Source organism: Mesoplodon bidens (genome assembly GCF_964165515.1).
Source record: "Mesoplodon bidens genome assembly, chromosome: 6".
Lineage (NCBI taxonomy): Eukaryota > Metazoa > Chordata > Mammalia > Artiodactyla > Ziphiidae > Mesoplodon > Mesoplodon bidens.
Window position 1 is genome coordinate 2,104,776 of NC_138162.1, and position 27,326 is coordinate 2,132,101.

Sequence of the window (27,326 nt, forward strand, 5' to 3'; positions counted from 1 at the left end):
AAAATAAACCTAGGCACATAGGGACACTTGATACTATGTGACTGATGATATTGCAAATCACTAGGGGAAAGAATTTTTCAATAAGTTTTCAAGCACATTTTCAATAAATGGTGCTCAGATAATGGTTATCCAGAGGAAGAAAAGTTAAAATGGGCCCTTACATTAAAGCCACACACAAGTCAATTTCAGTAGATTAGAGACCTAAGTGTGAGGCAAAAACATAAGGCTTTTGGAGGATAACATAGGAGGCTATCTTCATGATTTCAAAGCAGGGGATGATTTCTTAAATTTACTTACATTAAAAGAGTTGAAATGGCAACATAAAAACTGGAAGAAGCTATTTTTAATATGTGTCTGATAAAGGTACTAGCATCCAAAATATGTAAGAGACACCCACAAATCAATAAGAAAAAGACCAACAATCCAAAGCAACAAGCTACCAACACAAGTAAACCAAACCGAGGAAGTGCTCTCAGGCCGGGCCTCTCCTGCTATCTCACGACATGGTAAAATAGGCTTTTAAGAGTTCCTTAAACTTAGGGAATTCCCTGGCGGTCCAGTGGTTAGGACTCAGCGCTTTCACTGTCGAGAGCCCAGGTTCAATCCCTGGTCAGGGAACTAAGATCCCACAAGCTGGGCTGCACAGCTTAAAAAAAAAAAAAAAAAAAAAAGAGTTCCTTAAATTTAAATGTGAACAGTTTTGAGAGTCCCTGGGCATCAGACACTGAGGTATGTACTTGGCCTCTGCCGTCAGGAGCTCACATGTAATGGGCAAGGCCAATGGGTAATGTAGGCAGAATGGCAGACATAGCCAAAGAATACACTTAGTACTTTATGAAAATGCAGAGAGAAGAGCAATTCACTTCAACCACAGGAAGAAGAGAGAACCAAAGAAAGCTTCCTAAGAAGGTGACCTTGTGGAGACCTTGAAGGATCAGTCACATTTAAAGAGAATGCAGGATTAGGAGGGAATGAAAACCCAGAGCTGGGTTTGTTTGATGGGTGATGGAAGACCCTCCAGAGGAGGAAACAAAGAGATGGCCTCATCCACGTCATCAAATCTTTGGCCAATCCCTTATCAAGACAGCAGAACCACTGACATGCACTACAGCCCGATAACATGGGCTCTTGGGAAGTATGTTCTCATTGGTTCCGAATCTCTGCATGGTTCTTGGGCACAGCCACGAATCGAAGTTTCCTGAGAAAAGGTGGTCTCTGCAGCAGCCGCTCGTCCCACATGTACTCGGGGGACAGCACCTTGCTGGGCTTGTGGTACAGCAGGTACCTGTTCAGGTGGCTCTCATCGTGCCACACGGCCTCGATGCCGTTAGCCTGGTCGGCCATCATCGCCTGGTGACAGGCCGTGGTGAGCTGGTAAACCTCAGGGACCGACCCCCCAAAAAAGCTTCCCATGTAGTAAAAATCACCCTCATCTCTCGGAATGTAGGCCTGAGACAAGGGCCGGCGTTCATAGGTGAAGGACTGGCGATCACCTGCGTAGAAACCAGGATGGAGGGTCCCGAAGAGCGGTGCCAGGATCTCCACGCCCACGTGGTCGCTGAACTTCATGTCCACGTCCAAGCACACCAGGTAATGGACCTCGCGGAGGAAGCGCTGCTGGGAGAAGTTGCTGATCATCTCCATCCGGTGCATGGATATGTCCTGCCAGCGTTTGTAGTTTCGGACCTCGAGGACCACCACCTGCCTCCCTTCCTGGAGGGGGATCTGGGGCACATCCGCCGGCCGGTCAGTGAAGACGTAGTAGTTGACCTTGTGTCCCACCATGAAGTACTTCTCGGCCGTCTCCAGGAAGAGCTTCAGGAAGACCACGTATCTAAAACCAACAAGCCCCCCCAGGAAAGAGAGGGTGGGTGTTAACAGAATCACACAGCAGCAAAATAATAGATTTTTAGACAAAAACAGTTTGTAAAACTTTAGCCATACCTTGAGGACATTATGCTAAGTGAAATAAGCCAACCACAAAAAGTCCAGTACTATATGATTTTACTTGTATGAGGTACCTAGAATAGGCAAATTCACAGACCCAGAAATAGAATGGTGGTTGCCAGAGATTGGGGGAGGGGGAATGGGGAGTTAGTGTTTAATAGGCATAAAGTTTCAGTTTTGCAAGATGAGAACAGTTCTGGGGAGGGACAGTGGTGATGGTTGCACAACAACTTGACTACGTAACACTACTGAACTGTATACTTAAAAATAGGTTAGATGGTAAATTTTATGTTATGTGCATTTTACCACAATTAGAAATAAAAAAAATAGGGGCTTCCCAGGTGGCGCAGTGGTTGAGAGTCCGCCTGCCGATGCAGGGGACACGGGTTCGTGCCCCGGTCCAGGAAGATCCCACATGCCGTGGAGCGGCTGGGCCCGTGAGCCATGGCCGCTGAGCCTGCACGTCCAGAGCCTGTGCTCCGCAACGGGAGAGGCCACAACAGTGAGAGGCCCGCGTGCTGCAATAAATAAATAAATAAATAAATAAAATAAAAATAAAAACCATAGACATTCTACGAGCTAAAGACAATGTACCCTGACTGGATATAAAGGGAGGGATTCCGATTGCTTGGTGTTGAGAAAATACTCTCAACCATAAAATATTTTATTAATCCACAAGTTTGGCAAAAATTCAAATGATAGATAGTATCCAAATGATGGATATCTCCCAGCTCAGGACCCTCCAATGGCTTCTTGTCTTTTTTTTTAATTCAGGTATAGTTGATTTACAATACTATATTAGTTTCAGGTGTACATCATAGTCATTCAAAATTTTCATAGATTATATTCCATTTAAAGTTATTATAAAATATTGGCTATATTCCCTGTGGTGTACAATATAAATAAAACAAATGAATATAACAAAACAGAAACAGACTCATAGATATAAAGAACAAACTAGTGGTTACCAGTGGGGATACTAGTGGAGGAGGGACAAGACTGAGGTAGGGGACTAAAAGGTACAAACTACTATGCATAAAATAAACGGCTTCTTGTCTTAACAAAAAAACAAAGCAATTCAAGATCCTACAGTGGAACTTCCCTGGTGGTTAAGAATCCGCCTGCTAATGCAGGGGAAAAGGGGTTCGATCCTTAGTCTAGGAAGACCCCACATGCTGCAGAGCAACTAAACCCGTGTGCTGCAACTACTGAGCCTGCACTCTAGAGCTTGCGAGCCACAACTACTGAAGCCCGCACGCCACAACTACTGAAGCCCGCGCGCCTAGAGCCCATGCTCTGCAACAAGAGAAGCCACTGCAATGAGAAGCCCATGCACAGCAATGAAGACCCAACTCAGCCAAAAATTAATTAATTAATTAAAAAAAATAAACTTAAAAAAAAAGATCCTATAGTGGTCTATCGGGCCCTACAAGATCTGCTCTGACCTTGTCTACTTCTTCTCTGGCCTCCATCCTCTGTCCTGGGCAGGCCAGCTCCTAGATATTCCTGACACATGCCATGCATACTCCTCCAGGCCTTTGCATTTTTTTCTGCCTGGAATCCATTCCCTGCAATGCTCACCCCTATAGTAGCATTCCATCCCCTGACTAATGCTCAGAACTGGACATGCCTTATACCTCTTCCAGCTGGTACTTACATGGATGCATCCAAATGTAAAACTCCAGCAGCCTGTTCACTTGAACATGTACATTTGACTATGTGCAAATTATAACAATAAAAAAGAGCAAATAAATATGTAAACAAATAAATATGAAAACAAATCGCTCTCTATCCCCTTGCCCAAACTTAATTATTTTTTAAAGCTCATATCACCATCTGACATATTTTGTATTTGTGTTTCACTTATTCTTTTGTCTTTTTCCACTAGAATATATCTCCATGAGAGCAGGACCTTTAACTATTTTGTTCACTGCCTTACAATTAAAAAACAATTAAAAAACAATTAAAATGTGTGCACTTCATCGTATGTACATTTTACCTAGAAAAAAGAAAAACTGTAAACACATATTGAACTCTAGTTAATGATATGCACAGAGAAGTATTGGGGGGCAGTGGTGCTGATGTCTGAAATTTACTTTCACGTATATCAAAATGGACTGATGGATGGACAAAAGAATGGACAGATAAATAGATTAGTGATAAAGCAAGTAAAATAATATATTTATTGTGAAGCCTATGGGATTTACGATATACCATAAAAAGAAATAATATATTCCTTATGGGAATCCCAGAAGAAGAGAAAGAAAAAGGGACAGAAAATATATTTAAAGTAATAATGGTTGAAAACTTCCCAAACAAGAGACCTGGACATCCAGATTCATGAGCCCCAAAGGACACCAAAAAGGTTGAACCTGAAAAGGACTACACTGAGACACACTATAATCAAATTGTAAAAAGTCAAAGATGAAGAGAGGATTTTGAAAGCAGCAAGAGAAAAGTGAGTCATCACATACCAGGGAACCCCCAAAAGACTACAGGTAGATTTCTTAAGAAACTTTGCAGGCCAGGAGAGAGTGGGATGAATTATTTTAAAAATTGAAAGAAAAGGCCGTCAACCAAGAACACTACACCCAGCAAAACTCTCCTTCAGGAATGAAGGAGAGATAAATACCTTCCCAAACAAACAAAAGCTGAGGGAGTTTATCACCACTAGACCTGCCTTAAAAGAAATGGTAAAGGGCATTCCACGCTTCAAGCAGAAAGAAAAGGATGTCAGTTGATATCATAAAAACATATTCATATATGTGTAAAATCCACTGATAATAGTAAATATATAAAGTCAGATTCTGGTGTGTAATTCACTTATAATTCTAGTTGAAAAACAAACGTATTTAAAAAACATAACTACAATGCATTTTAATATATACACAATATAAAATATGTAAACGGTAACATCAATAACCTAAAATGTGAGAAGGGAGAAGTAAAAATGTAAGATTTACGTATGCTATCAAAGTTAAGTCATTATCAGCTTAAAATAGGTTGTTATAAATATATTTTATGTAAGACTCATAATAATGACAAAAGAAAAACCTGTAGTAGATATATAAAATATATGATAAAAGAGTCAAAGCCACCACCACAAAAATTCATTGAGTCACAAAAGAAGAGAGCAAGATAAAAGGTAAGGAACAAAGGATCAGCAAAACAGTTAGAAAACAATGAACAAAATGGCAAAAGTAAGTCCTTACCTATCAATAATTGTTTTAAACTATTTTAAACAGAAAAGGATTAAATTTTCCAGTCTAAAGACATAGAATGGCTGAATGGATTTAAAACTTAAAAATAAAAAAACAAGATCCAACAATATGCTGCCTATAAGACAGAGACTCATTTTAGTTTTAAAGACACACATAGATTGATAGTGAAGGGATGGAAAGAAGATATTTCAAACACATGGTAACCAGAAGAGAGAAGGGGTAGCTATACTTGTATCAGAAAAATAGACTTCAAGCTAAAAAATGATAAAAAGAGACAAACAGTGTCATTATATAATGATAAAAGGGTCAATCCATCAAGAAGATATAACAATTGTAAGTACTTACGCACCTAACACTGGAGCACCTAAACATATAGAGCACATACTAACAGAACTAGAAAGAGAAATAAGCAGCAATACAATATTAGTTGGGGACTTTAATATCTCACTTTCACAATTGGATAGATCATCCAGACAGAGGCTCTTAAGGAAACAGCAGATCTGAAAAGCACTATAGATCCAAATGTACCTAACATACATATACAGAATATTCCATCCAACTACAGCAGAATACACATTCTTCTCAAGTACATATGGAACATTTTCTAGAATGGATCATATGTTAGGCCACAAAAAAAAGTCTTAGCAAACTTAAAATATGGAAATCATATCAAGCATCTTTTCTGACCACATAGTATGAAACTAGAAATCAGTAACAGAGGAAAGCTGGAAATTTCACAAATACATGAAAATTAAACTACATGCTCCTGAACAACCAATGGATCAAAGAAGAAATCAAAAGGGAAATGAAAAAATATCTTGAGAAAATAAAATCACAACATACCAAAACTTATGTGATGCAGCAAAAACAGTTCTAAGAGGGAAGTTTATAGTGAAAAATGAATTTTTTTTTTAAAAAAGGGAAACATCTCAAATAAACAACCTAACTTTAAACCTCAAGGAAAAAGAAAAAGAAGAACAAACTAAGCCTAAAGTTAGCAGAAGGAAAGATATAATAAACGTTAGAGGGAATGTAAATTGATACAGCCACTTTGGAGAACAGTATGGAGGTTCCTTAAAAAACTAAAAATAGAATTACTTTATGACCCAGCAATCCCACTACTGGGCATATACCCAGAGAAAACCATAACTCAAAAAGACACATGGGGGGCTTCCCTGGTGGCACAGTGGTTGAGAGTCCGCCTGCCGATGCAGGGGACACGGGTTCGTGCCCTGGTCCGGGAAGATCCCACATGCCGCGAAGCGGCTGGGCCCGTGAGCCATGGCCACTGAGCCTGCGCATCCGGAGCCTGTGCTCCAAAATGGGAGAGGCCACAACAGTGAGAGGCCCGCGTACAGCAAAAAAAAAAAAAAAAAAAAAAAAAAGACACATGCACCCCAGTGTTCATTGCAGCACTATTTACAATAGCCAGGTCATGGAAGCAACCTAAATGCCCATCAACAGACGAATGGATAAAGAAGATGTGGTACATATATACAATGGAATATTACTCAGCCATAAAAGGGAACAAACTTGGGTCATTTGTGGAGATGTGGATGGACCTAGAGACCATCATGCAGAGTGAAGTAAGTCAGAAAGAGAAAAACAAATATTGTATATTGATGCATATATGTGGAATCTAGAAAAATGGTGCAGATGAACTGGTTTGCATGGCAGAAATAGAGACACAGATGTAGAGAACAAATGTATGGACACCAAGTGGGGAGAGCGGGGAAGGGGTGTGGGGGTGGGATGAACTGGGAGATTGGGGTTGACATATACACTAATATGTATAAAATAGAGAACTAATAAGAACCTGCTGTATAAAAAATAAATAAATAAGATAAAATTCAAAAAAAAGGAAAAAATAAAATAAACATTAGATCAGAAATAAATGAAATCGAGAACAGGAAAACAATAAAAAATAAAGTAAGGATTGGTTCTTTGAAAAGATAAACAAAATAGACAAACTTTTAGCTAGACTAACCAAGAAAAAAGAGAGAGGACATAAATAAATAAAATTATAAATGAAAGAGGAAACATTACAACTGACAGCACAGAAATACAAAGGATTATAAGAAACTGCTATGAACTACCATACATCAACAAATTAGACAACCTAGAAGAAGTGGATAAGTGCCTAGAAACACATAACCTACTCAGACTGAATCATGAAGAAACAGAAAGTCTGAACAGACCAAAAATGAGTAAGGAGATTGACTTAGAAATCTCCCATAAAAGAAAAGCCCAGGACCAGATGGTTTCACTGGTGAATTTTACCAAATGTTTAAAGAAGAATTAATGCCAATATTTCTCAAAGTCTTTCAAAACACTGAAGAAAAGGGATCACTCCCAAACTCATTTTACTAGGCCAGCATTATCTTGATATTAAAACCAAATAAGTGGGAATGTGAATTGGTACAGCCACTATGGAGAACGGTATGGAGGTTCCTTAAAAAACTACAAATAGAACTACCATATGACCCAGCAATCCCACTACTGGGCATATACCCTGAGAAAACCATAATTCCAAAAGAGACATGTACCAAAATGTTCATTGCAGCTCTATTCACAATAGCCCGGAGCTGGAAACAACCTAAGTGTCCATCATCGGATGAATGGATAAAGAAGATGTGGCACATATATACAATGGAATATTACTCAGCCATAAAAAGAAACGAAACTGAGCTATTTGTAATGAGGTGGATAGACCTAGAGTCTGTCATACAGAGTGAAGTTAGTCAGAAAGAGAAAGACAAATACCGTATGCTAACACATATATACGGAATTTAAAAAAAAAATGTCATGAAGAACCTAGGGGCAAAACGAGAATAAAGACACAGACCTACTTGAGAATGGACTTGAGGATATGGGGAGGGGGAAGGGTAAGCTGTGACAAAGCGAAAGAGAGGCATGGACATATATACACTACCAAACGTAAGGTAGATAGCTAGTGGGGAGCAGCCGCAGAGCACAGGGAGATCAGCTCGGTGCTTTGTGACCGCCTGGAGGGGTGGGATGGGGAGGGTGGGAGGGAGGGAGATGCATGAGGGAAGGGATGTGGGAACAGATGTATATGTATGACTGATTCACTTTGTTATAAAGCAGAAACTAATTAAAAAAAAAAAAAGAGAAAAAAAAAAAAAAAAAAAAACCAAATAAGGACACTACAAGAAAAGAAAACTACAGGCCAATATCTTTGGTGAATTCAGATGCAAAAATTCTCAACAAAATACAAGCAAACCAAATTCGAAAGCACATTAAAAGGATGACACACCATGACCAAGTGGGATTATCCTTGGGATGCAAGGATGGCTCAACATACACAAATCAATAAATGTGGTACAGCACATTCACAGAATGAAGGATAAAAATAATAAAATCATCTCAATAGATGCAGAAAAAATATTTGACAAAATTCAACATCCATTCATGATAAAAAAAAAACTCTCAACAAATTGGGTATAGAAAGAATGTACCTCAACATATTAAAGCCATGTATAACAAGCCCACAACTAATATCATACTGAACAGTTAAGGGTTGAAAGCTTTTCTTCTAAGATCGGGAACAGGACAAGGGTACCCACATTTTTTTTTTCTCTTTTCTGGTTGCACCGCACAGCTTGCAGGATCTTAGTTCACCGACCAGGGATTGAATCCATGCCCCGGCAGTGAAAGGGCCAAGTCCTAACCACTGGACTGCCAGGGAATTCCCAAAGGTGCCCACTTTTATGACTCCTGTTCAACATAGTACTGAAAGTCTCCTAGCCAGAGTAATCAGGCAAGAAAAAGAAATAAAGGGCAAATGAAAGGAAGAAATAAAATTGTCTGTTTGTAGATGACATGATTTTATATATAGAAAATCCTAAAGACTACACCATAAAACTTATATCTAATCAACAGATTCAGTAAAGTTGCAGGATACAGAATCAACATACAAAAATCAATAGCAGGGAATTCCCTGGTGGTGCAGTGGTTAAGAATCTGCCTGCCAATGCAGGGGACATGGGTTTGATCCCTGGTCTGGGAAGATCCCACATGCCATGGAGCAACAAAGCCCATGTGCCACAACTACTGAGCCTGAGCTCTAGAGCCCACACGCCACAACTACTGAGCCCGCATGCTGCAACCACTGAAGCCGGTGCACCTAGAGCCCGTGCTCTGCAACAAGGAAAGATACTGCAATGAGAAGCCCGTGCACCGCAACAAAGACCCAATGCAGCCAAAAATAAATAAATTAATTTTTTTAAAAAAGCAATGACTACAAGAATTAATAAAAAATCTTAATTAAAAAAATCAATAGCATTTCTATACACTAACAACAAACTATCCAAAAAAAGTTAAGAAAATAATCCCACTTACAATTGCATGAAAAACAATAAAATACTTAGGAATTAACCTAACCAAAGAGGTGAAAGATTCATATACTGAAAACTATAAGGCACTGATGAAAGGAACTGAGGAAGACACAAATAAATGGAAAGATATCCTGTGTTCGTGGACTGGAAGATTTAATATTGCTAAAATGTCCATACTCCCAAAAGTCATTTATAGATTCAATGAAATCCCTATAAAGATTTCAATGGTATTTTTAACAGAAATAGAAAGAAAGAAAGAAAAAAAATCCTAAAATGTATTTGGACACAAGAGACCCTGAATAGCCAAAGTAATTCTGAAAAGAAAGAACAGAGCTGGAGGCATCACACATCCAGATTATATTACAAAACCACAGTTAATCAAAACAGTAATGGTACTGGCAAAAAAATAGACACATAGACCAATGGAACAGAACTGAGAGCCCAGGAGTAAATTCGTGCGTATACAGTCAAGTAATATTTGACAAGGGAGCTAAGAATACTCAATGGAGAAAAGACAGTCTTTTCAATAAATGGTGCTGGGAAAACAGAATATTCATGTGCAAAAGAATGACAATAGACCCCTATCTTACACTGCTCAGAAAAGCTAACTTGAAAAGGATTGAAGATGTACATGTAAGACCTGAAATCATAAAATTCCTAGTAGAAAACAGGGGGAAGCCTCCTGCACACTGATCTTTGCAATGATTTATTGGATATGCCGCCAAAGCACAAGCAACAAGAAATAAACAAGTAAGACTACAGCAAACTGAAAAGCTTCTGCACAACAACAACAAAAAAATCAACAAAATGAGAAGGCAACCTACAGGATGGGAGAAAATATTTGCAAACAGTTGGCCTCCCCGGGTAATAGATTGGGGTAATGGAGCACACGTGTATGAGCTGTGGTGCGGTTAAGCCCCTGGCACAACGGCTGGTACGTGGAAGTGGTGAACATCAGCTGCCCATCTCTGAAAGGTTGACGCAGTGACCTCTGGAACAGATGACTCTCAGGTGTGGGGCTGCTATTTTGAGCAGTGGTCTGCCCAGTGATGCCCTGAAGATCCCACCAAGTTCACCTACACCCAAAGTCACACGTGCCTCCACACCCCCACCCACCCTGTGAGCTGAGCACCTTGTCCTGGAAAAGAGAGACACCGAGAGAGGAGTGCCCCCCTGCAGCTCGGGCCGGTTTCCTGATTTACCCTGGGCGAGCATCCCTCACTTACTTTTTGATGGCAAACACGGTCAGCCCAATGGTGATGTTTCTGAACTGTGCATCCAAGATGGCAGAGTCAAAGGTCCCATCCCAGATGATGGGTGCAAACCAGGGAGTCATGACCAGCACGTCCACTCTCCTGGGGAGATGAGTCACAGTGTGTGAGGGCAGGGCATGGGGATGTGGGCCACAGAGAAGGATTTGCCCAAAGCTGTACAGTCTGTGAGCCACAGAGCTAGGAGCAGACAGGACTCCAGACTCCCAACCCAGGGCTCTTGGCACCATAAGCTCAGCACCCGAGACCCAACACTCCCATCCCTTCACTGCCCTAACTTAGAGTATCTCCTGAGTACCAGCCATGTGCTGGATCCCATAGGACACTCCTTCTATGAGGCCTCCCAACCCTCTTTCCAGGAGGAGAAGTCTCAAGTGAGGGCAAGCACTAAGCCCTCTCCCAGCACATGGGTACTTTGCCATCATAAGAAATATATATTTGCCACTCCCTCCCCTCCCCTTACCTGACACAGAGCTAGTAAGACCCTTGGGATTTCCGGGGTCGTAGGAGGCGTCTTTTATTCTAATGAGGTGCCTCTGGGTGGGCTTGTGGGTAGTTCAGGATGGGGGCTGGTCACCAGAAAGACCAAGCCAGGATTAGAACCTTGGGACTTTCAGCCTCGTCTCCCATCCTCCAGGGAAGGGAGAGTGGCTGGAGATTGAGTTAATTCTCAATCATGCCAGCGTGATGAAGCCTCCATAAAAGTCCCTAAACTGTGGGGTCCGGAGGGCTTCCGGGTTGGTGAGCACATAGAGGTGCTGGGAGGGAGATACTCCCGGGGAGGGCATGGAGGGTATCGCCCCCTTCCCCATTCCTGGCCCTAGTTACCTCTCATCTGACTGTCCTGACCTGCACCCTTTATAACAAGACAAGAATCTAGGAAGTAAACTGTTTTCTTGAGCTCTGGGAGCATTCCAGCAAATCATCAAACCCAAGGAGCGGGTGGTGAGAAATGATTTACAGCCCGTCGGTGGGAAGCACGGGTGACAACCTGGCCTTGTGACGGGTGTATGAAGTAGGGGCCCTGAGGCTGAGCCCTCCCCCTGTGGGGGTCTGTGCTAACTGCGGGGAGTGTCAGAATCACTTGGTGGGGAAAACCCACATGCTTGCTGTGAGTAGAGAAATCGCGAGTTCTCTTTCAGGGATGAAGCTGAGTTTCAAGGCCCCGCCCCTCCCAGGGGCCCTGTGTTCTCTGCCCCTCCTCCATCTTCCAGCCACACAGACACCCCTCACCTCTCCCCCTACTCTTATTTCACGAGTGTTCATTCACTCGTTCATCACACCACCAGGACCCACCAAAAAAGCTCGCGCCAACTTGTCCCTCCCGATCCGTGCTGGCCCACAGAAACATATGTAACTAGAAGTGGTCTAGGAGCCACAGAAAAGTAAAAGGAACCAGGTAAAATGACAGGTAATTTGATATATCAATACTTTTTTTAACCCAGTATATCCAAAATATTATCATTTCAATAAGTAACTGATATTTTTATTGAAGTATAGTTAATTGACAATGTTGTGTTAGTTTCAAGAATACAGCAAAGTGATTCAGTTACACATGTATGTATTCTTTTTCAGGTTCTTTTCCCATATAGGTTATTACAAGATATTGAGTATAGTTCCCTGTGCTATACACTGGGTCCTTGTTGTTTACCTATTTTATATATAGTAGTGTGTACATGTTAATCCCAAACTCCTAGTACATTTTTCGAGTACTAAATGTTTGAAGTCCACTGTGCACTTCACACCGACAGCACATCTCATTCTAGAGCAGTCCTGCTTCTAGTGTCCATGGCCACGCGTGGCTGGCAGCTCTAGAAACTCAAGGAGGGGTGGGCGTGGGTTTCAGAAATGACAGCGAGCATTTTCAGCTCTCCTGGCAGGGATGTGGCATGACATGACAGAAACCACCCAGCTTGCGTCCCGACCTGCCCCTCACCAGCCGTAGGGCCTCAGGCAACTTCCTTCACTTCTCTGAGCCTCAGTTTCCCTGCTTATAAAATGTGGGCCGATCAAAGTGGTCTCTGGGAGACTTCCTACCCCGAAGCTCTGGGGCCTAGTGCCTCAGAAGAGGGTTGCCAGCAATCTGTCTCTGGCAGTGGAAGCAGGAGGTACAGGCACGGGCTAAGGAGGCTTGGATTTGGGGACAGGCGCTTGCGTGTGGAGGTGAGTTTGGAACCATCGTTCCTCAGATATTTACACCCATGGAAAGACCTCAGGGATAACCCAGTCCAGACCCCTGCCATCCTTCCCCAAGAAGAAACAAGAGAAGGTTCTGTGCCTGGTATGGACCTCCACACAGCTCCTAATGACCAAGAATTAGAGGCATCTTCCATTGCTCCTTCAACCTGTACCAAACCCATTAAAAACCAACCCAGCCTCCTATAGCACGGAAAGAAAGAAAAGGAAAAAGGCGAAAGAAAAAACTGAACCAGGGAGAGGGGCAAGTGAAAAGAAAACATGAGGTACGTGGTGGCAGGGAACCCACTGGCTGCAGCCATGGCAGGAACTCGCCTACTTACGTGGGCTTGAGGAGCTGGGCCTTGGGGTAAACCAACCTGCGGACAAGACGCGCATGTGAGACAATGCATCATAGATGCCCATGGCCGCAAGGGGCCTCCTCCCGGTTCAGTGTGCCAGCCCTGCCAGGAGGTGGCACTCAGCCACAGGGACTTCCTTCCTCCCTTCCTTCCTTCATCCAGCTGTGCCTACTCGGCCCTGGGGAGGCCACACACTTCCCCAGGGATCATCTGATGGGGCTGAGATATGAGGAGAGGAAAGGAGGGTCTTCCCTAACTGTTCTATGACACGGCTCAGGTTAGAGACCCACCCGTGTCTCTTTCTTCTCTCCTTGTGCCCTGTAAGTCCTTTCTGCGGTCTAACTCATTACGACTAAGGTCTTCGTGTCCTGCTTTGTTCAGGGGTGGGAAGCCCAGGGCTGGCCCGCACCCACCTCATCCACGCCGTCCCCCCTGACAAATCTCACAAATCAGGCTCTGTGGGGTGGGGGTGGGGGTGAGGGTGGAGTATGGAGGAGGGAGACACATGGTGACTTGCTTGGAACTAGGCACAGAAACAGCCCAAAGATGAGATCTCCGATACCTGGGTACTTCAGGTATCCTGCAGGTGTCCAGGTGATGGTCACCTTCACTGAGGGAGGAAAACAGAGTGCTTAGAGCTGGGGACAGGGTCCTGGGAGCAGCACTGCGTGCCAGACCGGCCAGGACCCCCCGAGGGCCATCACGCCACAGCCCCTACTAAGGAAAGCTCCCCGTGACTGCAAAGCTTGGGCCGTGTGGCCAGGTGAGAGGACCAGGGGCGGGAAGCAGGGCAAAGAAACCTCGGACACGCTGACCCTGTCTGGGAGTTTGGAGCTCAGCTCTGCCCAAAGGGATTCCACGGCCGATGGTGACAAAGCGGCCTGGGGAGAGCCCCGCTCTGGGGCGAAGGACAGGAGCCATGGCTGCCCAGGTTGGCCCTGGAATCCCAAAGGAAGCTCTGGCAATGCCCCCCTTCACCCCTGGGAGCCCAGCTCCCGCCCTACCTGGACTCCTTTTGCTCCAGCTGCACGTGCTTCAGAACCACTCTGTGTGTAAGCTGGCTGCAGAGAGGAAAGGTTCTCAGTCATTCCTTCAAAAGTAGCATCTTGCTAAGAAAGTGCCCCCTCAAGAGGAGAGGGGGCTAACCAGGCAAAGGCTAGGTTAGCATCCACTTCCACCAGCCCTGCCCTCCCTGCCAGCCCCGCCCCAGCCCCACCCCCTCTGCCAGCCCCTCCCTCTCCCCAGCCCCGCCCCCTCCCCAGCCGCCACCTCTCCCCCGGTCCCGCCTTCCCGCACCAATCCTGACCCCCACCACCGAAGAAGCTTGGTGGCGCCTGTCCCCATCCTGAAGACCAAGCAAAGGTTCGCTGCTGGGCGAGGCTCAGGAATGCCAACGTTTGTGGGTGAAAGGAGGTGAAAGTCATTACCTAATGGCAGACGCCCCTGTTGGCCCTGCAGGTGGTGGACCTCAGGGCTGCCGAGAGCAGTCCCGTCAGCTTAGCCCATTCGTCCACCCTTCTGTCCAGCAAGCATTTGCTGGGCCCCCAAGCGCTGAATAGAGGAGGGAGCTGGACCGGATTTGGCTCTGAGGTCCTGTCCTGCGGACTCATGACCGGCACTGGTTAGGAGCTCTCACCTTATCTGTTCTCAGTCAGCCAGAGATTGGTGACCCCAGAGGAATTAGTTCTGGGAGGAGAATGAGACTTTACCTGTCTAGGTGCTAATGGGGTCGGGGGCACCCCATCATGAGTGGGCCACAGGGAATCAACACCGGTCACTATTCATCCCCAACCCTCATCCTGTAAACGTATCCTTTCCAACCACAGTGAGGATTCTGTCTCTGTTCTTTTTTAGGGTTTGAGAAAACGTGGTAGAGAGAGGAACTCGGAATCAGCCGGGAACTGAGTGCCTCTTTGTTTATTTTATTTATTTATTTATTTTTGCGGTACGCGGGCCTCTCACTGTTGTGGCCTCTCCCGTTGCGGAGCACAGGCTCCGGACGTGCAGGCTCAGCGGCCATGGCTCACGGGCCCAGCCGCTCCGCGGCATGTGGGATCCTCCCAGACCGGGGCACGAACCCACGTCCCCTGCATCGGCAGGCGGACTCTGAACCACTGCGCCACCAGGGAAGCCCAGGAGTTATTTTTAGATGCAACTCCAGACTCCCTGAGTCCAGCCCTGAGCAGCTGGAAGGGGTGTGCGTGTGTGTGTGTGTGTGTGTGTGTGTGTGTGTGTGTGTAGAAATCTCTGTTTTTAACAGGTTCTCTGAGAGATCTGCATACACTCTAAAGTCGAGAGCCAGGCCTCCTTTCTGTTTTACAACAGCCCTGCCACACAGAGCACTAAAAGCCAAATGCAGAGGGACCAGAGGGGCGCTGAGGCTCACACAATCAGCAGCTCCCTAGTTAAGTCAGAGCAGAGAGGGAGCTGCAGCCTTTCCGGCTCCCTCTGCTCCCTGAGCTGTGCCTAGCACAGAATAAACACCCAATAAATGGAAGCTCTTTCTAACAAATTTCTTTGCAAAAGTCATCAGTGAAAATGTGTATAGCTCTACAGCTAACAACTAAATAAGTATGCGTCTGCGCTCTGCAGTATTATATAAACATACAGCACCCATTGCAAAGTTGAGTCTAGGGGCAATTTCACCCTCTTGTGGAATAAGAACTGAAAAAGTATCGACTAGATTCTTTTAAGGGAATGTCTACAGCTACCAAGTTTCTTTTAAAACATAAACAAGAGTAATAAAATGCAGTGAAAACACGTCATCTGTTCCCAATAAATGTATTTAAAGTATGATGTGAATCCCATATGATGACGTAATCGGCATTTCTAAAAGGCTATAAATCACTGCCTTTTGAAGCCCTCCAAACCGCAGTCATGTTTACACTCACCCCCAGGTGAACCTGTCACCTAAAGTTATATTAACACCTGGTGGGAATTCCCTGGCGGTCTGGTGGTTAGGACTCCGCTTTCATTGCTGAGGGTGTGGGTTCTATCCCTGGTCAGGGAGCTAAGATCCCGCAAGCCAAAAAAAGAAAACAAACAAACAAACAAAGAAAAACCACCTGGTAATCACCCCAGAGCAGAGCCAAGCGCTGACTGGGAACCTGCATCTCAGCCCTGCCCCTGTCAAGTGTTGTGACATGAGGCAAGGAGTATCTGCAAGATGGGAATGACAATGTCGTTCACGGCTTCTCTGGGATCACTGTTACAGGGGAGAAAACCTAGCCGGTCTCATTCAGTTAACGTAAGTAAGTTGTAAGTAGGTTAAGTCACGTAAGTCATAAATCCCCACCTGCCGCAGGGTCCCAGGGCTGTTACCATCCTCCTTACCTATAGAAGCCCAGAAATACAGCAAAGAGCAGGATCGGGCCCAGCCAGAACTTGGTGCTCTTTCCCCAGAATTCTGTGGAGAGGAAGCCTAGGTCACTTGGGGTTAGTTTACCTGGTCCCCAAATCACCTTGTTGAGACCAGAATTGGGCACTGGCCAGGAACGGCCTCCTGTCGGCTCCAGCCGGAAGCCCTCTCCCTCTTGTGTGCTCACAGGGAAGGTGGGTGATTACCTCTCCTGGAAGCAGAATCCCTTTGAGCCTTGCCCTGCAGCCCCTGGGCACCTGTCTGGGTGCCCCTGCTTGTTGGCAGGCCCCCGGGGGGCCAGGACCACTCGTACGCTCCAAAGGAGCGGCTGAGATGGACTGTGGCCGTGAATAGACCAGCAGGGTGGACAAGCAGACAAAGCTTGCCGAGGGGATTCCAACCCCCATAAACACCCGCAGCCCTGATGCTGTAGGAGCTCACCCCAGTTACACGCAGCAAAAACAGTAAGGCCTGGGAGACCACTGCAGGGATGCTACACTTCCAGGGAACATGCACGTTTGAAGGAAGCTGTATCATATGCGTTAGTAAAATCTTAGCTGAAAGCTGTGGGTTTAACAAGCTCCACCCTTGATAAAGAACCCCCCATGCCATAGCCACTGCTCCGCTGGGTCTCGGAGGCCCAAGTCTGATGTTCCAGCAGCCAGAATCTCGTTGATCAAAAATACGAGGGGCTCCCGAGAGTTGGACTAAGAAAACTGTACATCTGGGTGCAGCCCAGAAACATTTACCAAAGAATTTCATTTGGTAAGGGTATATACCTCAGTTTCCTCTGACTGGGTATGAAAATGTGAAAACCCAGGGATGTATAAATTCAGGGATGTATCCAAAAACATGTGCTTCTATCTATCATAGCCAAGATATGGAAGCAACCTAAATGTCCATCGACAGATGAATGGATAAAGAAGATGTGGTACTTATATACAATGGAATATCACTCAGCCATAAAGGAATGAAATAATGCCATTTGCACCAACATGGACGGACCTGGAGATTATCATACTAAGCGAAGTAAGGCAAACAGAAAAAGACAAATATCACATGATATCACTTATATGTGGAATCTTAAAAAAAATTATACAAATGAACAGAAATAGACACACAAACAGACATAGGGGAAAGGGGTGGGAGAGGGATAAATTAGGAGTTTGGGATTAACGTATACACACTACTATATATAAAATAGATTACTAACAAGGACCTACTGTATAGCACAGAGAACTATACTCAATATTATATAATAACCTATAAGGGAAAAGAATCTGAAAAAGAATATATATATGTATAACTGAATCACTTTGTTGTACACCTGAAACTAACACAACACTGTAAATCGACTATATGTCAATAAAAAAGTAAAAATTAAAAACAAAACAAAACAAAAACACGTGCTTATACAAGTTTACAATGAATTTGGTAACATTGTATCATTTTGTATAAACTCTATGTGTCTTGCATTTTAAATGTTTAAGGGAATTTGATATGTCCAATTTGTGTTTGATTTAATAAATGGACAAGATTTTTAAGTGCATAAGAAGTTTTGGTCATACTTGAGAGTCTGTTCTGTCCCGTCGTGTGTGTCTGAGAGAGAATTACATCAATTAAGCTTATAGTCATAGTTTAAAACAAATTAAGCTGGGTGGAAATAATCCAGATAAAAGCAAGTATTTAATGGAGGATTCCATTTCTATATAATTCTAGAAAATGCAAATTAATCTATAGTGCTAGAAAACAGAACAGTGGTTGCCTGGGGATGGAGGTGGGTAGGGAAGCGTAGCAGGGAGGGATTGCACAGGAGCACAGGACTCTTTGCGGGTAATAATAGCTATATTAATTTTTGTGACTGTAGTGATGGTTTTGCAGGTGTATACATATCAAAAGTTACTAAATTCTTCACTTTAAATAAATGTGCAGTTTATTATATGTCCACTTTACCCCTATAAAGCTGCTTTAAAAAAAAGAAAGAAAAAGAAATGCATCCAGATTGGAGAGGAAAAAGCAGATCTGTCTTTATCCCCATACTACATGTTCATCTATGTAGCAAATCTGAAGGAATCTATAAAATAGCTACTAGAACTAATAAATGAGTTGGTGAGTTTAGCAAAACCACAGGATACAAGGTCAATATACAAAAATCAATTGTTATTTTCTATACTAACAAGCAACAATCAGAAATGGAAATTAATAAAACAACTCATTCACAATAGTATAAAAAATATGAAATACTTTGTCAGAAAATTCTGATCAAAAAATGTGCAAAACATGGGCAGGGAAAACTACAAAACTTTGCTGAGAGACACTAAGGAAGTCTTTTAAAATGGTGAGAACTACCGTGATCATGGATCAGGAGACTTAATATTGTTAAGATGTCAAACCTCCCCAAATTAACTTACAGATTCAATATAGTAATAATTCCAATCAAAATCCCAGCAAGGTTTGGAGAAATTGACTAGCTGAATTCTAGGATCTGTATGGGAATGCAAAGGACTTACAGCAGTCGAAATAACTTTGAAAAATATAAATAAATTCAAAGGACTACATAATTTTAAGTTCTGTCCTATTAGAAAGTTAGCATAATCAAGACCAGGTGAACTTCATTAAGGTAAACCAATCAATGGAGCAGAATAGAGTCCAGAACAGACACATACACGTGGTCAATTCATTTCTGACAATGCAAGGGCAATTCAGTGGAGAAAGTGGTCTTTTCAACAAATCTGCTGGAAAAATTGGCAATGTGCACACAAAATAACGAACTTCGTTCCATGTAGAAAAATTAAATGAAATGGGTCATAGACAAAAATACAGCAGCTAAAACTATAAAACATTTAGAAAGAAACAGAATACAACTTTTATGGCTTTGGATTAGGCAAAGATTTCTTAGATACAAAACCAAAAGCCATATCCATAAAAGAAAAAATTCATAAGCTGGACTTGATCAAAATGAATAACTTCTGCTCTGTGAATGACATAGTTAAGAGAATAAAAAGACAAGTCAGGTCTGGAAAAAATAATTTCCAAATCACGTCTGGTAAAGGAGCTGTATCTAAAACCCAATTATATGAAAACAAACATATGTATACATACACACATATATATGATATATATACATATATATGTGATATATATACATATATATATGATCTGAACACCCTTCACTTCCTTAAAGAAGATGTAGAGATGGCGAAAAACAGTTCATGAAAAATGTTCTTCATTAGTCATTAGGAAAATGTACATTAAAATCACAGTAAGAGGAAATTCCCTGCCAGTCCATTGGTTAGGACTCCATGCTTTCACTGCCAAGGGCGAGGATTCAGTCCCTGGCTGGGGAACTAAGATCCCACAAGCCGTGTGGCACAGCCAGCCAAAAGATAAATAAATAAAAATTTTAATTTTAATTTTAAAAGATTTTAAAAAGAAAACTTCATTTAAAAAATAAAACAGGGCTTCCCTGGTGGCGCAGTGGTTGAGAGTCCGCCTGCTGATGCAGGGGACGCGGGTTCGTGCCCCGGTCCAGGAAGATCCCACATGCCGCGGAGCAGCTGGGCCCTTGAGCCATGGCCGCTGAGCCTGCGCGTCCAGAGCCTGTGCTCTGCAACGGGAGAGGTCACAACAGTGAGAGGCCTGCGTACCGCAAAAAAAAAAAAAAATTAAAATAAAAAAAAATAAATAAAATAAAACAAAATCACAGTAAGATACCATTATATATCTATTAGAAGTAAAAAGATGACTCATACCAAATGATGGTAAGGACATGGAACAAGTGGAACTCCCATATGCTTGTAGCAGGAACGTAGAGTTATGCAACCACTCTGCAAGACAGTTTGGCATTTCCTACCAGATGACCCAGAGAAGTGAAATCATGTTTGTACAAAGACTGGTACAGGACTGGTACAGCAGCTTTATTTGCCATAGCTAAGAATTCAAACAACCCAAATCATCAGATTAATAGATAAACAAATTGAGGTGTGTCCACACAATAGCAGAAAGAATGAACTGGATACACAGATTTGCATGGAGGAGTTGCGAAATAATAAGAGGCCAGATGAAAAGGAGTCGTTACTGTACAATTCCCTTTATATTAAATTCTAGAAAATGCAAACTAGTCTAGAGGGACAAAAAGACAAGGGGTTGCCTTGCATGGCAAGGGTGGGGAAGGTGGGACAGGTTGCCGAAGGGCAAGAGGAAACTTTGGGTGTGGCATGTTTGTTCATTATCTTGATCATGGTGATGGCTTCATGGATGTACACAAATGTTAAAATTTATCCGACAGCACACTTTAAATATGTGTAGTTTATTATATGTCAGTTATTCCTGAAGCCGTTTTAAATACAAAGAAACAAAAAAGCCACAGCGAGATACTATTTCTCACCATCGGATGGTGAAAATACCAAACATGATTGGATGCTCTCCAGGCGGGACTGTGCAGACAACCGCGCCTGCTCACACCTTGGTGTAGAGCTTTCTTTCTTTCCTTTTTTAAATATCTTTATTTATTTATTTTTGGCTGTGTTGGGTCTTCGTTGCTGTGTGTGGGCTTTCTCTAGTTGCAGCGAGCGGGGGCTACTCTTCGTTGCAGTGAGCGGGCTTCTCATCGCGGTGGCTCCTCTTGTTGCGGAGCACGGGCTCTAGGTGCACGGGCTTCATTAGTTGTGGTTTGCAGGCTCTAGAGCGCAGGCTCCAGGCTCAGTAGTTGTGGCGCACGGGCTTAGTTGCTCCGTGGCATGTGGGATCTTCCCGGGCCAGGGTTCAAACCCTTGCCCCCTGCATTGGCAGGCGGATTCTTAACCACTGCGCCACCAGGGAAGTCCCTTTAGGGACAATTTAAATGCAAGTTAAGTTTTCTCCTTACAGTGCCATAATTGTGTGTGTGGAGTGGGGTGGGTGAGAAACACCGCTGTAGGAAGTAGAAAAGGGTAGCACCCCACATAAATGAAGATCAGACAGTATCTACCCAGAGGCAGACTCACTTAGCATCTGACCCAGCAAACCCACTTCTGAGAATGTACACGGCAGAGAAAGCTACACACGTGTAGAATGACTGATAGGCTTTGTATGTAAGAGCAAAAGACTGGAAACAACCCAAGTGTTCATCAGTGGGGGCGGGGTGACTAACTGTGGTGCGTCCAATAAGGGTTACTATGCAACCGTTAAAAAAAGTGGGGGGGTTGCAGTTGGAATATATGGGTCATGTTTCAAGCAAAGTACAGAACAGTACAAATAATATTCTACCTACTGTGTAAGAAAGGAGGGTGAAAAGACATATAACCATATTCACTTACATTTACATTAAAAAAAAAAACCTAAAAGGCGGCACAAGAAATGAATAAAAACGGTTACCTATAAAGAGAAGGGAGCTGGGAACAGTGTCGGCAGAGACCAGGTAGAAGTGACACTCCTCAGTGTAGACCTCGAAGTATAATTTTTATTTTTGAACCATGTAAATGTACTACCTATTCAAAATAATAACATTGAATAAACATATAAATAAACCAGCATAACATGTTACTTTTTAAATCTTGGAGAGGGGAAAAGCCTTTCTAAGTTTGACAAAAGATTAAAAAAAAAAATAGCCCTAGGGCTTCCCTGGTGGTGCAGTGGTTGAGAATCTGCCTGCTAATGCAGGGGACACAGGTTCGAGCTCTGCTCTGGGAGGATCCCACATGCCGCGGAGCAACTACACCCGTGAGCCACAACTACTGAGCCTGCGCATCTGGAGCCTGTGCTCCGCAACAAGAGAGGCCGCGATAGTGAGAGGCCCGCGCAACGTGATGAAGAGTGGCCCCCGCTCGCCACAACTAGAGAAAGCCCTCGCACAGAAACGAAGACCCAACACAGCAAAAACAAATTAATTAATTAATAAACTCCTACCCCCAACATCTTCTTTAAAAAAAAAATAGCCCTAAATGGAGACAAATAAATATGAGCCAATGAAGCTGAAAGTGTTATGCGTGGTTAAAAAGAACCACAAACAAAATCAAAAGAAACAAATTCAGGGGGAAAAAATGCTTGCAACTCATATCACAAAAAGCCCGAATTCCCTTAATAATACCTCCTACAATTTAATAAATAAGAGCAACTGTTGAATTTTTTAAGGGCAAAGTATATGAGATGACAACTGATGTTAAAAAGCATTCAACCTGGACTTCCCTGGTGGCGCAGTGGTTAAGAATCCACCTGCCGATGCAGGGGACACAGGTTCGATCCCTGGCCCGGGAAGATCCCACATGCCGTGGAGCAGCTAAGCCCGTGCGCCACAACTACTGAGCCCGCGCTCTAGAGCCCGTGAGCCACAACTACTGAGCCCACGTGCTACAACTACTGAAGCCCCCGCGCCTAGAGCCCGTGCTCCGCAACAAGAAGAGCCACCACGATGAGAAGCTCGAGCACCGCAACGAAGAGTAGCCCCCGCTCGCCGCAACTAGAGAAAGCCCGAGCAGCAATGAAATTCAATCTCACGATAGGAAGAGCAGTGCAAATAAGGGTTGTACAAGACTCCAGTTTTCACTCATCGGGTGAGCAATGGGGTGTTGGCTGTGCCCTGGCAATAAGGTGCCTGCAGGAGCAGGTGAACAGGAAGAAATAGCTGTGATCAGAGCAGGGGTGCAGCAGAGGGTGACATCTGTACATCGCTCATATGTTTCTTGTGACGTCTCCACCTCCAGCTCCCCTCCCCGTTCTCACGAGCTTCCCTTTAGAGAAAAGCCTGGAAAGGAAAGTCCTCTACGCCCGAGCCTTCCAACCCTTCTTCCGTCCTTTACCCTCACTAGCCAGCCTTTCACCCTGACTGCCTCACTGGAACTTCCCTCGACAAAGGCTCCAGTGATCTCGGCAGCCTCAGCCCAGTGTTTCCTTCCTTGTCTGAATTAACCCGTCAGCCACAGTGGGACTCTGCTCTCTTTGGTCTATTTCCCAGGCCACACCTGCCCGGCTGCCTTTGCTCTTTCTCTTCCTGTAGCACAAATGTTGGAGACTCCAGGTGCGGTCCTGGGCTCCCTTCTTTACCCACACTCACCGCCCAGGGGTTCCTACCTTGTACCAGAGCATTAAATATCATATTTACACTGCTGACCATCCAGTCATTTCTGCAGCCTTCACCTCTCTGTGGACCTGTGGACTAGGAAACTGGACCATTCACGGCCATCCCCACTGAAGGCACATCAACATTATCATGGCCAAACAGGACTGTAGGTCTCCATCACCACACCACCAAAGGGGGGCACTCCTCCTGATGATAGGGCATCACCATGCATCAAAAGCTCTGAGGCTGGGAATTCCCTGGTGGTCCAGTGGTTAAGACTTGGTGTTTTCACTGCTGGGGCCTGGGTTCGATCCCTGGTTGGGGAACTAAGATCCCGCAAGCAGTGCAGCATGGCCAAAAAAAAAAAAAAAAGTCTCCACGGCATCTTTAATACTTCCTTTCTCTCCCACCCTGAATCCAATTCACTATCACGCTGTGTCAGCTCCACCTTCAAAATGTATCCCTGGTGCATGTTGTCGTGTGGAAAAATGTACGGCAATTCTTCAAAAAACTAAACATAGAATTCCCATATGATCCAGCAATTCCACTCACGGGTGTATAACCAAAAGAGGTAAAAGCAGAGACTCAAAGAGATATTTGGACACCCGTGTTCACAGCAGTATTTATTCACAAGAGCCAAAAAGAGGAAGCAACCCAATGTCCATCAATGGATGGTGGATAAAGAAAATGTGTGGCATCCACACAATGGGATAGGAGTCAGCCTTGGACTTCCCTGGTGGCACAGTGCTTAAGAATCCACCTGCCAATGCAGGGGACATGGGTTGGAGCCCTGGTCTGGAAAGATCCCACATGTTGCGGAGCAACTAAGCCCGTGCACCACAACTACTGAGCCTGCACTCTAGATCACTCGAGCCACAACTACTGAGCCCGTGTGCCACAACTACTGAAGCCCACATGCCTAGAGCCTGTGCTCTGCAACAAGAGAAGCCACCCAATGAGAAGCCCATGGACTGCGGCAAAGAGTAGCCCCTGCTCGCCGGAACTAGAGAAAAGCCCACACGCAGCAACAAAGACTAACGCAGCCAAAAATAAATAAATAGCTAGCTAGCTAGTTAGATAGATAGATAGATAGATAGATAAAGGAGTCAGCCTTAAAAAGGCTTGTCCTGAGCTACAACACAGATGGACTTCAAGGACATTTTGCCAGGTGAAGTAAGCCAGTCACAAAAGGTCAAATCCTGTAGAATTCCGCTTGTCTGAGGGACCTAGAATAGTCAAATCCTCAGGGACAGAAAGTAGATGGGGGGGAGTCAGGGGCTGGAGCGGGGGTGGAGGGGAGTTCAGGTTTCCATTTGGGGAGATGAAAGAGTTCTGGAGATGGATGGTGGTGACGGTTGCACAGTGTACTTAATGCCACTGAAATGTACACTTAAAAATGGCTTAAATGGTAAGTTTCTTGTTATATATTTTACCACAATAATTCTTTAAAAAAAAAAGTGGGCAGACAAATGGGTTGGGCTTGGATGCTCATCTCCTGCCCCTGGTGGGGTTCAGCGGCCTGAGGTAGCTGATGGAAGAATGAGCAGAAGTCGGCCCCTGTCCAGCAAAGCCGATTCCTGACCTCGGGGACCCCCTTTGTCTGCATATCGGCATGCAGGACGGCTGGTGTTCGTAGTCCGCCTTCCCCGATCTACCCCGCCGGGTGCTGAGAGCTGGGCTATCATGTGCCAGCTCGACCATTTCTCTGCTCGTAAGTTTCCCCCAACATCCTGCGTGGTGTCCGCCTTGCCCAGTGGCACCGGGGACGTGTGTTCTGACACTTCTTGTGCCCCCTCTCTAGACGGTGTCTGGTACACAGTAGAAGCTCAATGCACAGATGTGGATGGAAGCTCCTCAGCCCACACCTTGTGCAGCACAGCTACTCGGTAGTTCAGGGCTGGGGACTGGTCTGGGTTCTGGCACTTTCCAGCTGACTTTCTGAGCCCCCCATCCTCAACCATCTCTGAAACAGAGCGGGCCGGCCCAGGGGAACCTGAAGCTCACAGTTTCTGGTGCAGAGTGTGAGGAGCTCTCCTCTGATCCCGGACAAAGGCAGGGAGTGTGGCTCTGGACCGGGAAGTGAGCCCAGGAAGGGAGGGAGCAGCAGGGTGTGCTGGACGGACCAGACAGAGGAGGGGGAGGTAGGATGCTGGAAGAGACCGTGGAAGACACCTGCTGTCCGAGGATCCAGAGAGACTGGAAACTGGACCGCCAGGCCCCAGGGGTGGTCTGGGTGACACCCGGGCAGGATGTCAAAAATGGTGCCAGGGAGGGCCATGGGGTCCGGCTGGCTCTGGGCACTGGTAGCCCTTCCTACCACCCACCAACCTCACAAGGGCCTCTCTGCTTTGGTCATGAAGAGTAGACTCTGAGAACACACGGCTTTAGGGAACCAGTACAAACATGAACCAGGAATACCCATGCATTCCAGCCTGTTTGGGAACACGATTTCTTCCGGGAGCCCTGCCCGACGCCCAGCCCTGGCCAGGTCAGTCTGGCTGCTTCCCATCAGTGAAAGCGTTAGATGTCACAAAAAGAGGTGGCCGTGTCCTCTGGTTTCCTCCTCCAGGGAGATGTGCGCTCCTCCACGCACCCAGGGGCTCCTGTTAGCAGGCGGGGGCCTGGGTCCTGCCCGGGCTGAGCCCTGACCCCCTGAAGGACGGCAGAAGTCCCATCCCTCTCCGCCACCTCCTTGCAGGTGCTGGCACGCGCCCCCCACTCCAGCCGGTCCCTGTCTTTGGAGCCAGGAGGGAACAGAAGGAGCGAGGAACCCGTGGCGGTGTTTGTGGCCTCCCGGGACTCTCCCAGCTTCTCACCAGGGCCACCTCCTCCTGCTTGGGGGGCTGGGGGGATGCTGAGCAGAGGCACAGGAGCCTTCCTAGGTGTCTGGAAAACCCAGAGCCCCCCGGTCACTCCCCTACCCTTCTCCACTGGTCAAGTAAAGAGAGACTCCGGGGGCTGGTCGGGGGTTGGGTGGGTTCTAACAAGTAAGACCTGAGTGGTTGTCAGGCAGCAGCAAAAGGAGGGGCGAGGGGGGCGCCAGGCAGAGCCTCCATCCCTCAACCCCGGAGGCACAGACCACCCTCTGGGGAGCCTAGCACTGCTCTGCCGCTTCCTCTTCCTCCCTCTCTCGTCCCCTTCCCTCTGCCTTTCGACCCGCAGCCTCACAAGGGGACACTGGGTCAGATCAGGGCTGGGTTCATGACATCCAGGACCCAGCCTGGACCTATGGAGGCTCTTCTCCCCTGGGCCCTTTCCTCCTTCCCTCCCTGCCTCTCTCTCCATCAACACCTCCACCTCCCCTCAACCCCCGCCAGGCGCCCTGGGTTCCTACCTCCCACACAGGCACCGGCTGCGTCCAAGCTCCTGGGAGGGACTTGGACCAGGCAGTCTTTACAGCAGGAGGAAATCCTTCACTGACTGCCAGCTGTCTTCTCTGGGGCCCAGACAAGTAGAGGAAAGAGAGGGCCGGGGAGAGGGGGCAGGCGGAGGTGCTCCGACCTGCAGGAGACCCGGGCAGGAGCTTGGCAGGTCAAATCAGGACAGCTCCACCAAGGGTCTGCCCTCCACCCTCCTCCACCCTGGCCACGTCCCATCT

At 45.4% G+C, this 27,326-nt stretch overlaps 1 protein-coding gene across 1 annotated transcript in view; it reads right to left on the bottom strand.

Moving 5' to 3' along the window:
* Positions 1 to 1,143: 1,143 nt before the first annotated feature.
* The window catches only part of ABO (ABO, alpha 1-3-N-acetylgalactosaminyltransferase and alpha 1-3-galactosyltransferase), a gene marked incomplete at both ends in the record, with an annotated part of 31,278 nt that continues 5,095 nt past the window's right edge, over positions 1,144 to 27,326 (bottom strand). Inside the window, 6 exons of the mRNA XM_081237075.1 lie at positions 1,144 to 1,834; positions 10,753 to 10,881; positions 13,317 to 13,352; positions 13,897 to 13,944; positions 14,339 to 14,395; positions 16,668 to 16,740. Coding sequence (XP_081093201.1) covers positions 1,144 to 1,834; positions 10,753 to 10,881; positions 13,317 to 13,352; positions 13,897 to 13,944; positions 14,339 to 14,395; positions 16,668 to 16,740 — 1,034 coding nt within the window. The remainder of the gene's footprint in view (positions 1,835 to 10,752; positions 10,882 to 13,316; positions 13,353 to 13,896; positions 13,945 to 14,338; positions 14,396 to 16,667; positions 16,741 to 27,326) is intronic.